The sequence below is a fragment of the Nothoprocta perdicaria genome, unplaced genomic scaffold, assembly GCF_003342845.1.
Source record: "Nothoprocta perdicaria isolate Ctin4 unplaced genomic scaffold, notPer1 scaffold_41, whole genome shotgun sequence".
Lineage (NCBI taxonomy): Eukaryota > Metazoa > Chordata > Aves > Tinamiformes > Tinamidae > Nothoprocta > Nothoprocta perdicaria.
In genome coordinates this window covers 4,865,310-4,877,751 of record NW_020455655.1, presented here as the reverse complement: position 1 = coordinate 4,877,751, position 12,442 = coordinate 4,865,310, and the positions used below count along the sequence as shown (strand labels likewise).

Here is a 12,442-nt window from a genome sequence, read left to right as displayed (position 1 = left end):
GGCAGTTATGTGTCCACTTCAAAAACATTAGGTCCTAGCTTATGATAATCATATGACCTTTTTTCTTTTTTTCTCTTCTAAGATGMATTCTAAAGACAGTAAATAAAAACAAACCTTGCCTGCTTCTCAGTGCGTCTTCCACGTGTGCTATATTTTTGCTTTCTGATTTAAAAAAAGATTAATTGCTGCAACCTGGGAGCAGAAAAAGTACCACATGATTTAGATAATTGTTTACATAAGGAATATAGTGAAAGAAATAGTTTACAAACTTCTTATAGCCTTATGACTACTTACATATAAATAGCTATGAAAAAGACTTGTGAGCATCAAATATGTTATAAGACGCTAAATCAATTTAAAGGAGAGTCAAAAACATTAGGCAGCTAAATTCATTGCATAGTTTATTTGCAACAGACTAGCTAACCAGTTCTAATTACATCTGATAAATCAGAAAGAAAGAAAAGTTCGGCTTCCCTCACCTGTGACARAAATATGGCAGAAAAGTTAGAAGACCAATTCCAAAGAATCTCCTCCTATCTTTTATTTAAATAAACTATTTCTCTGTAGAAAAGTTGGAAAGGCTTAAGTTTATTAAAACATAAGCCACAGACTTTACAGTGTTTAAGAAAACTGGTGTGAAAGAACAATCCAGATGAAATTTGGAAAGTGCTGCATAGAAAATAATCCACCCGCACTTAGCTGAGTCAGGAGAGAACTGAAAGCAGACACAGCTACTTATTTCTACTGAGAGTTCTTTGCTTCTCAGCATGCTCCACAATTTTTTCTTCTACATAAAGTCCCTTTCGCTTTCTTACTGCATTCATGTACTTGCGGGCCTGGTTCTCGGAGTCTGCCTTTTCCCCAAAGTGCAAATACTCTTCCTCAGTGGTTGGTACCCAGAATGGGTCACTTGAAATGATCTATAAAAAGAAAAAGAAGAAAAAAGGTATCATAAAGATGCATTGCAACATTTCAATTATTCTTAATCTCTAAAGCGCRTAACATAAAAGTGGAACAGGTAAAGTTTCCCAGAAAGTCTGCAAATAGCTTTTTATGCAGAAAACAAAAGCTAGGTATAGTATGCATTTGTCATAAATAAAGAAGCATACAGCAGCTTTTSAAGTTCTGCTACATTTATCTGCATATGGATTTTTTTTAAAGCAAATATTTAATACAATTGCAAGTCAGCAAACAGACAAATAACCTTGAGAAAATTCATTGTTCTTGAGAAGTAATTCCTTATGGAGAAATTATCTCACTACGATTTTATCAGAACTTAGTAGAGCTGAAGGTTTCCGCTCATTTTGTACCTTATTTTCTCTAATTCCTATAAAAAACACAGACAAGATGAAATCTCATTTCTGTTGCTACTCTTCAGTAGAGCTCAACTTTTCCCTACTCTTCAGTAGAGCTGCTCTTGCAGTTTAAAATCTGCAATTTTCCTGGGTCCTCCACCAGAGGAGATTTCAAATACAACATGAGCAGGAAATAACCGCACAAGTCTTTACCTTCAGTTCATCCTACATACAGTAGTTAATACAACGGAGTATTTCTACACTACATCCACAAGGAACTTCTGAAAACAGTGAGTATTTAAGAGTGAATTACAGATCAAGATTAGTACAGTGGATCATTAGACTAGCATTTTCTCTAATAGTAGCTTATAAAACACAATACATTAAAATGAACTACTGCACAGTGGATGCACTTCTTAAATCTCTTGTCACAAATGCAATTTTTAAGTGATAGAAGTGTTTTTAATAATTCTGCTTAACAGTAACTTCACTGATCTGCTCTATAAAAGTCCTGGATAATATATGTATTTTAAAAGTATGACTATAAGCAAATTACTAGAATTCCATCATACTAAAATTATACACACACACAGTGAAATGTATACTGAAGAATGTGCAGCACAGCTCATTACAGAAATATAAGCCAACCGAAGATATTAAAAATAAATGTTGTTAAAAATGCAATATTCATAATGAAGTGGGATTATGTATTTCAAAGGGAGTGAACACATGACTTCAAATACTGTAAGGGTATTCTTCAGAAGAAAAAAAATATGCTGAAATGAGTTGTTTCATTAAGCATCACAACTATTCCAGCTAACACACTCAAACAATGAAGTCTCAGAAGACTTGTTTACTAACTGCATGCAGAATAATATAGAGAAAACAGCCTTCATTTTCCTCTAGCATAACAACTCACATGTTAATAATTCAAACAACAAACGGCTGCATCAGAGACAACCTTACTACCTGAAATAATCAAACCACAAAAAATAAAATTCTCTAAGTACTRTTTTAATGGTGAAAGACAACAATACACACTAGATTCTGCAATTAAGTTAATCAAARTTTTCAGTAAGATCTGAGTTAGAACAGGTTAATCTCAATTCAAGAAGGCTTGAAATTTTAAGCCTTAACTTGAAGATGATTTATTATCTGCATTTCAGTGGCACCCAGATGGCTCCAACGGCGCTCTGRGTCCTATTGTCTAGCACATTTCCGAAATGATGCTATGAAACAGTCTCTGCCTAAGGCAGCTTCATTAGGCAGAATAAGGTTGGGAGAGACCTCAAAAGCAAACAGAAGGCATCTGCTAGTTCATCCAAAAGGTCAGGCAGACCTGGGAACCACACCATGTCTGCCAGTATTTCCCCTGTTGGTCCGTACTGTCTCGTAAGTGCAAAAACAGGGATTTCTTTTGAGCCAAGTATCATTGATGTGGAAAATGCTCCAGTTGGATGAAGGGGCTGAAGAGCAAGAGCAGCCCTATTCTGTCCTGTGGAGTATTAGATTAGTGAGGAACCTCACGGCCGGTCTGAACTCCTTCCTAAGACAGGTCAGCGCTCAGGCAGCTCCTGCATGCCAGCAAAACAGCTGTGCAAGCAGCTACTTGTCTAAAAAAGTTTCAGAAGAACTCCTATGCACAACTTCCAAGAGGATATGGACTCAGTATAGCAGAATCCTTCCCACCTGAGTGAAAATGTTACTAGAAAGATAATTTAAGACTTTAAAATAACTTTTGCAGTTCAACTGCTGCCTACTGCTCGGCAGTGGCATCTGCTGTGCAACCAAAAGGGCACAGCTGATACAAGGGTTTTGATGTCTGAWGCACCTTCGTCAGGCACCATTTAACTCTGCCCTCCAGGGAAAATAGCAGAAGTTGGCAGATTTACGTGAAATGTGACCTTGAGGAACCGCTGTCTCCCTGCTGGGGTGCCCCTGCGTAGCGCAGGACCCAGGTAACAAACCCCCTTGCAGGGGCGGTGCGAGGGCGCAGCGCATTCACCAGGCCGCGAGCAYGGCCCAGGCCCGGGCCCGGGGCAGCCGCTGAACACAACCGGGGTGGGACCTTCTGCGGGGCTGGGGCAGGGCAACAGCTCAGCCTCTACAGTTGGTGGAGGCTGAATTTTTTGGCCATACTCCTCTGGTGATGTTGGATGCAGGCCTATTGCCTCAGTGAGCAAAGATGTGCCCAAGGGCCACGCACAGCGTCACCTCGACTGCTTAACTCCTGTGTAGCTGGAAATTGTCTCAGAATACCATGCAATATCTYGCCTTTTTGACTCCATACTGTAAAACTGAACTTGAATAAGATTTTTTAAATGTGACTTTTCTTCCCCTCAGTGTTATCATATAAAGTCTGATTTCTTTACCTAGTGAACTTAAATACTAAACTGCAAATTAGACCCAAACTCAGCCATTGCCAGTTACCTCACAGTGGAGAGGATGTGATCACCCTAAACACATTAGAACTAAAATTGTTTTATTTTAGATTTATACAAATCAAACCCAAGCTTTTCACTTTTCCTCTTTGCCTCCCTCCTTTTTTTTTGGAAGAAAAATAATGACAAAATGACACCAGCTCTTCAACTGAAAGAACACTTGAAAGTCTCTTCCCTCCTCATTAAACTCCAGGCAAACAAAAGCAATGAACAACTATAATGCTGCCTCACTGTAAAGTAAAACTAAAATTTTAACATGAACTATTAATGCATATATGGATAAATATCCCACTCAGACCATATTAGGAAAGTACTCCTTCTCCAAGCACGAAACTGAAAAACAGACACCATTCTAAAAATAAGCAYGTGAAATTTTGAAAGGGTTTTGTTTAACAGTCTTGGAGAACCATGTGCATGTATGCCTTTGATCGCATGAGTGTGTCTGGACAGAGGAGGAAAACTAGCTTCGTAATATAAAATACAGAAAGTAGTTAAAATTTGGAGTACATATTTACAAATGTATATCTTTATATAATTACGGCAAATAATGTGAAACAAGATAAAAATGATCAAAGAAAAGAGAAGAAGCAATATATATATATATAAAAATATATTTAGTCCTGAAAATTAAGTATAAAGACATTGATGTGAAAAAAAATGATGGGTTCATTTTCTGTGATGATCCATAAAATCAGTTCATATAATCAAAAGGGATGTRTTGATAGCCCAAGCAGGCACTGACCTTAGCAAAACAGCCAGTTTGGATTCTTAACATAATCATACAATATAAAGCACAAATGAGGTTAAAAAAATCATTGATCTGAGACTTACATTAGGAAGTTTTCTATAGATACGTGTTTTTAATAGACTTTAAAATACTGAGCTTTCCCTCTTAAAGGGCTGTATTTCTTCTGAAGATAGGTTCAAGATTTCCTGTATGTTGAAAGGAATCCTAATATTTCCTTGCATAAAAAAAAAGAACAAACCAACCAATGTAGYGCAGCACATTTTAGTAAGTGCAGACTTAAACTGGAGAAATAATTATTAAGTCAAAATGATGTCCAACTATTTTAAGTGAAGAATTTGTAACACAAGAACTCTTCTTCATAGATCAAGGCTCCTTACACAATTTAACAGCACAATCAGGGTTTTAGAACATTCTGTTTAACCACGACGTAAATTTGTAGGAACATCAAGTATTATTGCTCAGCCAAGTGGTGAGAAGTTTCATCCCAACACTCCTAAGGCCAGCTATCTGGTCTCCTTAACTCCTTGCTAGTCAAGAATAAGTTTTCCTGTAAATGAGAAGGTCTGTTCACTGCTGGCATAGTAAGAACTCCAACACACTAACCAGGGTCAAGCATGAGGGTATACATATACATATACTATATAGACGTGTGTGTGTATACATAGTCATGTGCACACACAGGGATTTGTGTGCACGTGTGTTTTATAATAGTACAGTTTTATAACTGGAGCAACTGATCTCCCAATTCAACAGGAGTCTTCAGATATAAGATAAATCAATAGAAGTGTTTGCTAACACTGCAGAAAGCACTGTATTGCTTGGGAGAAGCAATTGCTTATGGAGAAAATGTCCTACAGACCCAAAGAATTCTCCAAAGCAGGAAACCCAAGAGCAGGATTTTCTTTTGATTTACAGGGGCATAAATGCTGTCTCTTCAATATTTTTTGATACTTTTCTCTTTAAATGACATGGAAGAAGAGACAGATGGTCATCTCTAGCTGAGAAAGATGTTCCAAGACAACAGCAAGAAATGGAGCAATAAGAAAAATCATTCAAGAAAGAAATCTCCCTTAATGTCCAGCTGATGTAAACCAAATAGCTGCGCATAAAACAACTGACAGGAATGGAAACAGTGCTGTGCAAGAAGAACATCGTTGACTGTTGGAAACATCTGAGGATCTTGCAGTAGAAGCACAGACACTACAAGAAAAATTTCATTTCCAACAAGAATCTTTCCACTAACAGCTCAATTTGTGAAGGGGAAGGAAGTGAAGGAGCAACATCAAGCCAGTGGCTGAGTTACATATTTCATATCTACAGCCATCCTGCAAAAGCCTCAAAGTACAAAAAAGTATCAAAGACACACCATTTAATTTGCTTTCAGATACAGCAGGCTTGAAGGGGATAAAGGATAATTCTTATTGCCCAAGTATTGCCAAGTTTAACTTGTAGAATTGCATTGGGGTGCAGATTCCTTAGAAAATGAAGTGAGCATCCAAAAGTAATTCAGAAGTATTCAGAGATTCTATTCACTATATATGAAGTGCCTTGAAATACAYTAAGTCAGACCTATCTCTTCTAATAAATATCATAATAATGAAAATTTGCATAGTAACTTTCCCAGTTCTAGGTGTTATGGAGAAATTATATTTTGGCTCAAAAGCATTATCCTTGTTTGTGTCTCAGTCTGTGACAGATCAGCTTTAGCTCCGTCTTCAGTCAGTAGCTACAAACAGGGATTAGGGAATTACAAAGGAAAAAAAGAAGGCCTGTGGCTTTACGATTACATTTTTTCCCTATTATTTAAGAAACATGTATTGAGAGGGAAAACTAAAGCCAYATCACTGTCACTTTTATTTGCTCTTTTAATTAGCTCCGTATGTTCTSGCTAATATAAAGAGCCTTTCATAGTTGAAAGCATCCAGGTTTGCTTTTAGAATTCATTTASATGCCAACACTGTCACCAGCACAATGATGCATGCAAAGTTACACATCAACCTAGCACAGATGCACAGAATCTCAGAGATTTCATTACCCTTCCTTGCTTCCTGTTTAATGGGGGCCTAAATCTCATCCAGCAAGTTCTACGCTCAGCCCTCAACTTCTATCTGAGTGTAACAGGGCTTAGACTCAAGAGTGAATGCTGAAATAAATACATAAATATACATATATATAAAAACTTCCAGTGATTCAGAACACAGCATATTCTTACCGCTTATTACATGCGATCCTTCCTCTTTTACCTTTCCCTAGACTCTCACAATACATTCCAGAGACTATTTTATTTTGAAATAAACACTCAAAAAGAATTCAAAAACAGATATGTTCTTATGGTGCCTTTCCCCACCCTTCCCCTCCAAAGAATTAAAAGTGTCTAATAGGCAATCACAACCCAATTGAAAAGATGTGCACTGAGAAGAATGCAATAAATTTTACAATTTTTAACCAGTAGATGTCTCTGATAATTTCTGCAGTTGCTGAGAATTCAGTCAGTATCTCAACAGAGCAATGTGCATTACTTTTGCTATAATACAGATCTCCCAAATGGGATTAGAGTTCCATTATTCTAAGCACTGTGCAATCACAAATATCTCTTGCTCAAAGCAGCTTATGATTAAGATAAAATAGCATGATTGAGTGCAACAAATAACTGCAAAGAATCAGGATAGGACAAAGGAAATCAGATCAAGCAAAAAATACATTAAAGAAATATACATTAATTTAAAAATTTAAAAATGACAGAAAAACAATGAATAAAAAAAGCAGTAACTGACGAGACAGACCTCAATACATGTATTACTCCATCCCCCGGGACTTGAGTGATCTGAACTATACAAAATATATTCATTAACTAGATAAGAAAAATGCTGTTTAATTTCCTCCGAGACCAAAATGGCTCCATTTAAAGGGAGTCTCTATCATTGACCTTCCTGTATGCATTCTCTATAAATCATATTAATTAAATACAAGAATGAAAAACTGATTTAATTCCAAGCTAACACCCTCAAATATACTTCAGGCATGTAAATTCAATGAAATTTAACTAATTGAAAAGAAATTAAATTCAAAAAAAAAGATTATTTCACCACCTGTAAAATGAGGATAAGAACAAGTTACAAGAAATCTGCATAAAAACATGCAGGTCTTGAGTACCAGGTAATTAGCTAAGCACAATGAGAAAAGACCTCAAACACACACTTAATGAAGAATTTCACAAAAGGGCTTGGACAGTATGCAGTTAACAGGCAGTAACCTAACACGGGAAATGCAAAAGAAAACCAAGCAGCTACCACATTCACTTTTAATCTTAGCAGTAAAGAAAAATAGTTTAAGATTACTCCTAGTTCACATAATGTTACATAATGACACATTAAATAATTGGAACTCATATAAATGCTGGTATTTATCCTGTAAATACCAAGTACCAATAACTCATCAGTAATACAATATTGCTAGGGCTAATAAAACTTGATGAAATCTGGTAGTTTTGCTTAAAGCAGAAGAGAAACACAGAGCAAGAAAGAACAAAAAAGAGAAAAGCTCTACAAATTTCTCATGTGATGAGTCACAAACAGTTATTTTTCTGGCTGCTCTGTCACACCACCAGGAGAGATTCTGAAAATGGTACTTGTTTAGCAATTCTGCTGATGATGTGAGAGTAAAATGCATCCCCTCTGCCATTGTTGCACTCAGCCAACATTGCTAGTATTGCAGTAAAAGGCCTTTTTTGTCAGAAAAATATGTGAACATGACTTTCAATGTGACCAAAAAAATCTCCCCGCTGACAGATTTGACAGGTGAAAAGGTGACCGGCTTACACAAATGCTTTTCCTACTACATAGTCACGATAGTCCTACTATAAATGTAATTAAAATCATTCACTAGAGTGTCAATTTTAGAAAAAGTTGCTAGTTGTTCAAATCTCTCTCTGTGGCGCTCTAATACAGTTCATGCTGATTTTTCCTATTACTCATTAAAGGATTCTGATTCTGGGTTTGAGAATAGCTTTAACGTTACAAGGCCAAGTTCCACACAAATCATTTTTTCCATATTCTCATGGRCAATCTTAAGTCTGATTCCAGACTTGATTTTCCCTCATAAATGAGTAAATGAGCTGAAGATGCTCAGCACTCGCCTTTTTAAAAAGTATTGTCACATTTCTTCTGCCTTGCAAAATAAATGGTCACATCAATCAAGATCACAAAAAGCATACGAAAAGGGGTAAGTAAAATCTCATTTGATAACAAACAATTCTTGCCCAAAGAAGCCAACTCACACTTGAACCTAAGCTAGTGAGCTAAAATGAGTAGAAATGCAGATAATCACAGAAACTGTGGCTCAGGTTAGCAGAACTATGCATGTCTGTGATTACAGGCAAACATTGCTTTTCTGCATGGAACTGATATAAGTAAAATAGGGTCCATATATGTCCCAGTCTCGTCACTGGTTTCTGTTTGGTGTCGGAGCAAGGTAGTTGCAAAGCCTAAGGAGGCTGGCACAGAACAACAGTTAGCTAGAATTAACATCCCTCTGACTGATATTTCTTTAGGGCACTGGTAGCAGAGACAGTGCAGACAAAAGGCCAGTGAAGCCACAAAGCCTCCCCAGCTGCACTTCAGATAAGTGCATCCAATACAGAAAAAAATACTTCGTGTAATATTGCCAACACTCTGCTTTGAAGTTCCTGAACTGTTACTTACTTGCACCTCAATCTTTTAACCTAATTTTTTCCCCCATGTATACACTGTCTTTGGGTTTGCTTCTCTTTTTCTTTTCCATTCAATGCATTTTTCTTTCTCTCTCTCTCTTTTTTTTTTTTTTTTCTCTCTCTCTCCTCTCCTCTGCATCACTTTCCACTTTCTTGTTTCTTTGGATAGTTTGGGTAGTTTCTTTGGGTACCAATTCATTGCATGACCCAACTTCATGTGCCATGACAGGACAACACAAGTCAGTATTAATAGTCAGAGAGGAGAACTAATCAGTCCACTGCATTTTTTAAAATCAATAAGGCACCATCACCAAAGATGACAAAATGTACTTTCCTAATTGTGCTATTTCAAGGATTCCCAACTCTTTCGCTAGCACATGACTCAAAAGTGGTTTGCTAGGATCCTTCTCCTTTTCCACTAGTATTCCCATAAAATTCCTGAGGCAGTTACAGCAATAACTAGCCCCAAAATACTGCTAGGGAAGTATTTAACAAATACTTTCTATTATTAGAGCAAATTAACTACAGGAAATGAGGTAGAATCCACATCACGTGAAAAAAATAGCACATACTTCAGAGAAAAACAGTGGTGAACAGACATAGCTGGCAACCTCTGACAATTTTACTTACATGAAAAAAATGTAATGTTTGTACTCAGAGACTTGACATTCAAGGTAACAAAATAAATCAGAAGATGAAACCAGACCTTCTCATCCATTTACCAAAGTTTATATAGCCTAACATCAAATTTAAAAAAAAATCTCCTGATTAAAATAATTTAGACCTCAACTATTTTTAAGAAAAAGCTTATATTCAGTCTTACCATTAAGTCCATTTTAAGCTCCTCTGATGGAGTCTTCTGAGGAGTCCTACAATAAAGGACTTGTTTCTCTTGAACAAGGAACATCGAATTAAAGCTTTTTCTCTTTTGCCTTCAAAATCTACTATCCACAAGTAGTGGAACCAAAGAGAATGCAGCTCTCATTGGAGAGCTTTTCTCATCAGTTCCCACCTGCACATCCTTTACATCTCCACTTTCACATCTTGGTWAAAACACCCAAGAGGAACAATCTGAAAACACCTCCACTTATCATCATCAAACTTAGGTTCAAAAGATTAAAACCAACTCCCTTTTTTTACGGAAATCTAGGTTGTCTCGGAATATGCAAGTACAAAACAATACCTACCTTGATAGCTGCTAATTACTGAAAGGTTAACCCCCATATACATAYGAGAAATAAGGGAAATCTGCGGTTACATTTCCCGTTAATTTTTCCACCTTTCCTCCCATCCCACAACAAATTTACCAGCAAACTTATTTAAAAAGACATATTTTTTGAAGAAACAATTTAATTCCTGGAGCACTTACTTTATATCTGGGGAAAAAAAAATCACAATAAAAAAAAATCCAAACAAAACTTAAATAAGATTTTTCTGAACTGTTCTGAACTGCACATCTGTAAGAGAAAAAGGGTAAAAAAAAACTAATCTAAAATTATTTCTCTTCATTTCAAAAAAGAAATTATCAAATGTCTTGACCAATACTTAACCTCTTCCCCTTATAATTCTAGTCTGCCACATCTACAGGAAATACATCACCAAAACAGATGGAGCAAATAGATATTTTTACCTCCCAGTGGCTGAACACCAGCTGTGGACTGGCCAGGCCACTAGTTCTCTTCCTGATTTCATCAGCAAAGCCAAAGCTTTCTGCTACGGGCAGGACTGCCTTAATAATGAACACATCCGTCCCCTCCTTCATCTCCTCTTGTAACACTCTGCCTTCTCTTTTGGACAAGACAGCATACACACGACCTGTGAAGACACAATTCTGATTAGTCCTCTGATATATTCTACTTCCCCAAAAGAAGAAGTAAATATTTATTTAGAATGCTTCAGAATTAAGTAAAATATATTATTTCATTAGTTTAAAACCTTCCCTGAAAAAGCCTAACTGGATTAATTCGTCATACAAGCAATATAATATGTCAGTAAAACGGGCAGAACCATAGTACTAACATACATAGTAAGTGATTACTTTGGTGCAAATGTAGGTAATGCTTGCACTAGGTGTATTTTACATTATCACACCACTATTTTTAAAGGCACTTTGCCAGATTACATGTCTAAATTGCTTTACTTAATGCAATTAAGTAGTTAAGAACGTTACTAAGAGATATTACTATCCTTCAAGAACTTTATCTTAAGCATTGTTAAAATTTTATATGGATGTAAAAATTTCTATATGGTAGTTGTTTCCCAAATACTGCAGCATTATTCTAATCACAGAAGGCTTCTTTATCTGAAATACACCACATATATTAATGTGTTTGATTAGTCTTTTAATTAGCTTAGGCCTATGTTTTTAGTAGAACATTTTTATTTTCCATTCTAAAATTAATATATCCAGTCCACTGAAGAGCATCATGGATGTTATGAGACTACCTGTGTGAAAGTGAAAATACCTTATGGTAAAAACAAAAAACAAGTTTATACCAGTATCTAGGAGACCACAAAATTTAAATTTAAATTGGGGAAAAAAAGATGGTTATTCAACACAAGCTTATATAAAACCAGACAAAATTGATGCTTACTGGAAATAATTAGAGATACACCACTATTTCTTAATGCTTGTCACCAGTGCTATCCTGACAAGAAAATAGTCACTAACTACTGCAACCACATATTGATTTTCTTTTATTCAGTGCAAACCTTTGTGGGGGATACTGGAAGTGCTGGAATGGGTTTATTTTAAAGACAGAAACAGTGCTTTTGGTCAGGAAGGCAGCATGAGAACAGCCACCCCTCAGAGGCTGGGAATGAAGCCACAGGTCAGTGCCCACTTTCTCAGATTTTATACTTCTCTGATAAGACACGGCCTGAAAGGTTCTTCTCACCTTCACATAATAATTTTATCTGCTCAAGTTGTTACTGGGACCCCCTTATAAGCTTTGCTAGCATAAACCAAACAATTTCAGGCCTAAAGAGACTTGAGCAATTTCAGGAAATTCTCATATCCTAAAGAGTCCTATTTCTGAGGGCTCCCAACTACTGGATTATTCTTCATGCCTTTACTGCTTTAAAATGCAAGCTTAAGCAAACACACCGCGCAAGGGCATCGCGTCAAGGTCACTGTACTTATTAATAGTGCCATACAGCATATATTAAAGCTATTTGTTAAACCAGGTCCAAAGCACTTCATAGGTTATTAACATTATAATTCAAAGTATTTGCTAATTGAGTTAAGTAG

The 12,442-nt window shown here is 36.4% G+C and overlaps 1 protein-coding gene across 3 annotated transcripts in view; it reads right to left on the bottom strand.

The window, feature by feature from the left end:
* Positions 1 to 503: 503 nt before the first annotated feature.
* The window catches only part of EFL1 (elongation factor like GTPase 1), a 68,054-nt gene continuing 56,115 nt past the window's right edge, over positions 504 to 12,442 (bottom strand). For 2 of the 3 annotated variants that reach the window (XM_026045704.1, XM_026045706.1), the window contains exons 18-19: positions 10,823 to 11,007; positions 504 to 920 (exon numbers count right to left, since the gene is read on the bottom strand). In XM_026045704.1, the coding sequence (XP_025901489.1) occupies positions 732 to 920; positions 10,823 to 11,007 (374 nt within the window). In that variant the 3' untranslated portion in view covers positions 504 to 731. The remainder of the gene's footprint in view (positions 921 to 10,822; positions 11,008 to 12,442) is intronic. The other variant, XM_026045705.1, reaches the window with a different exon arrangement.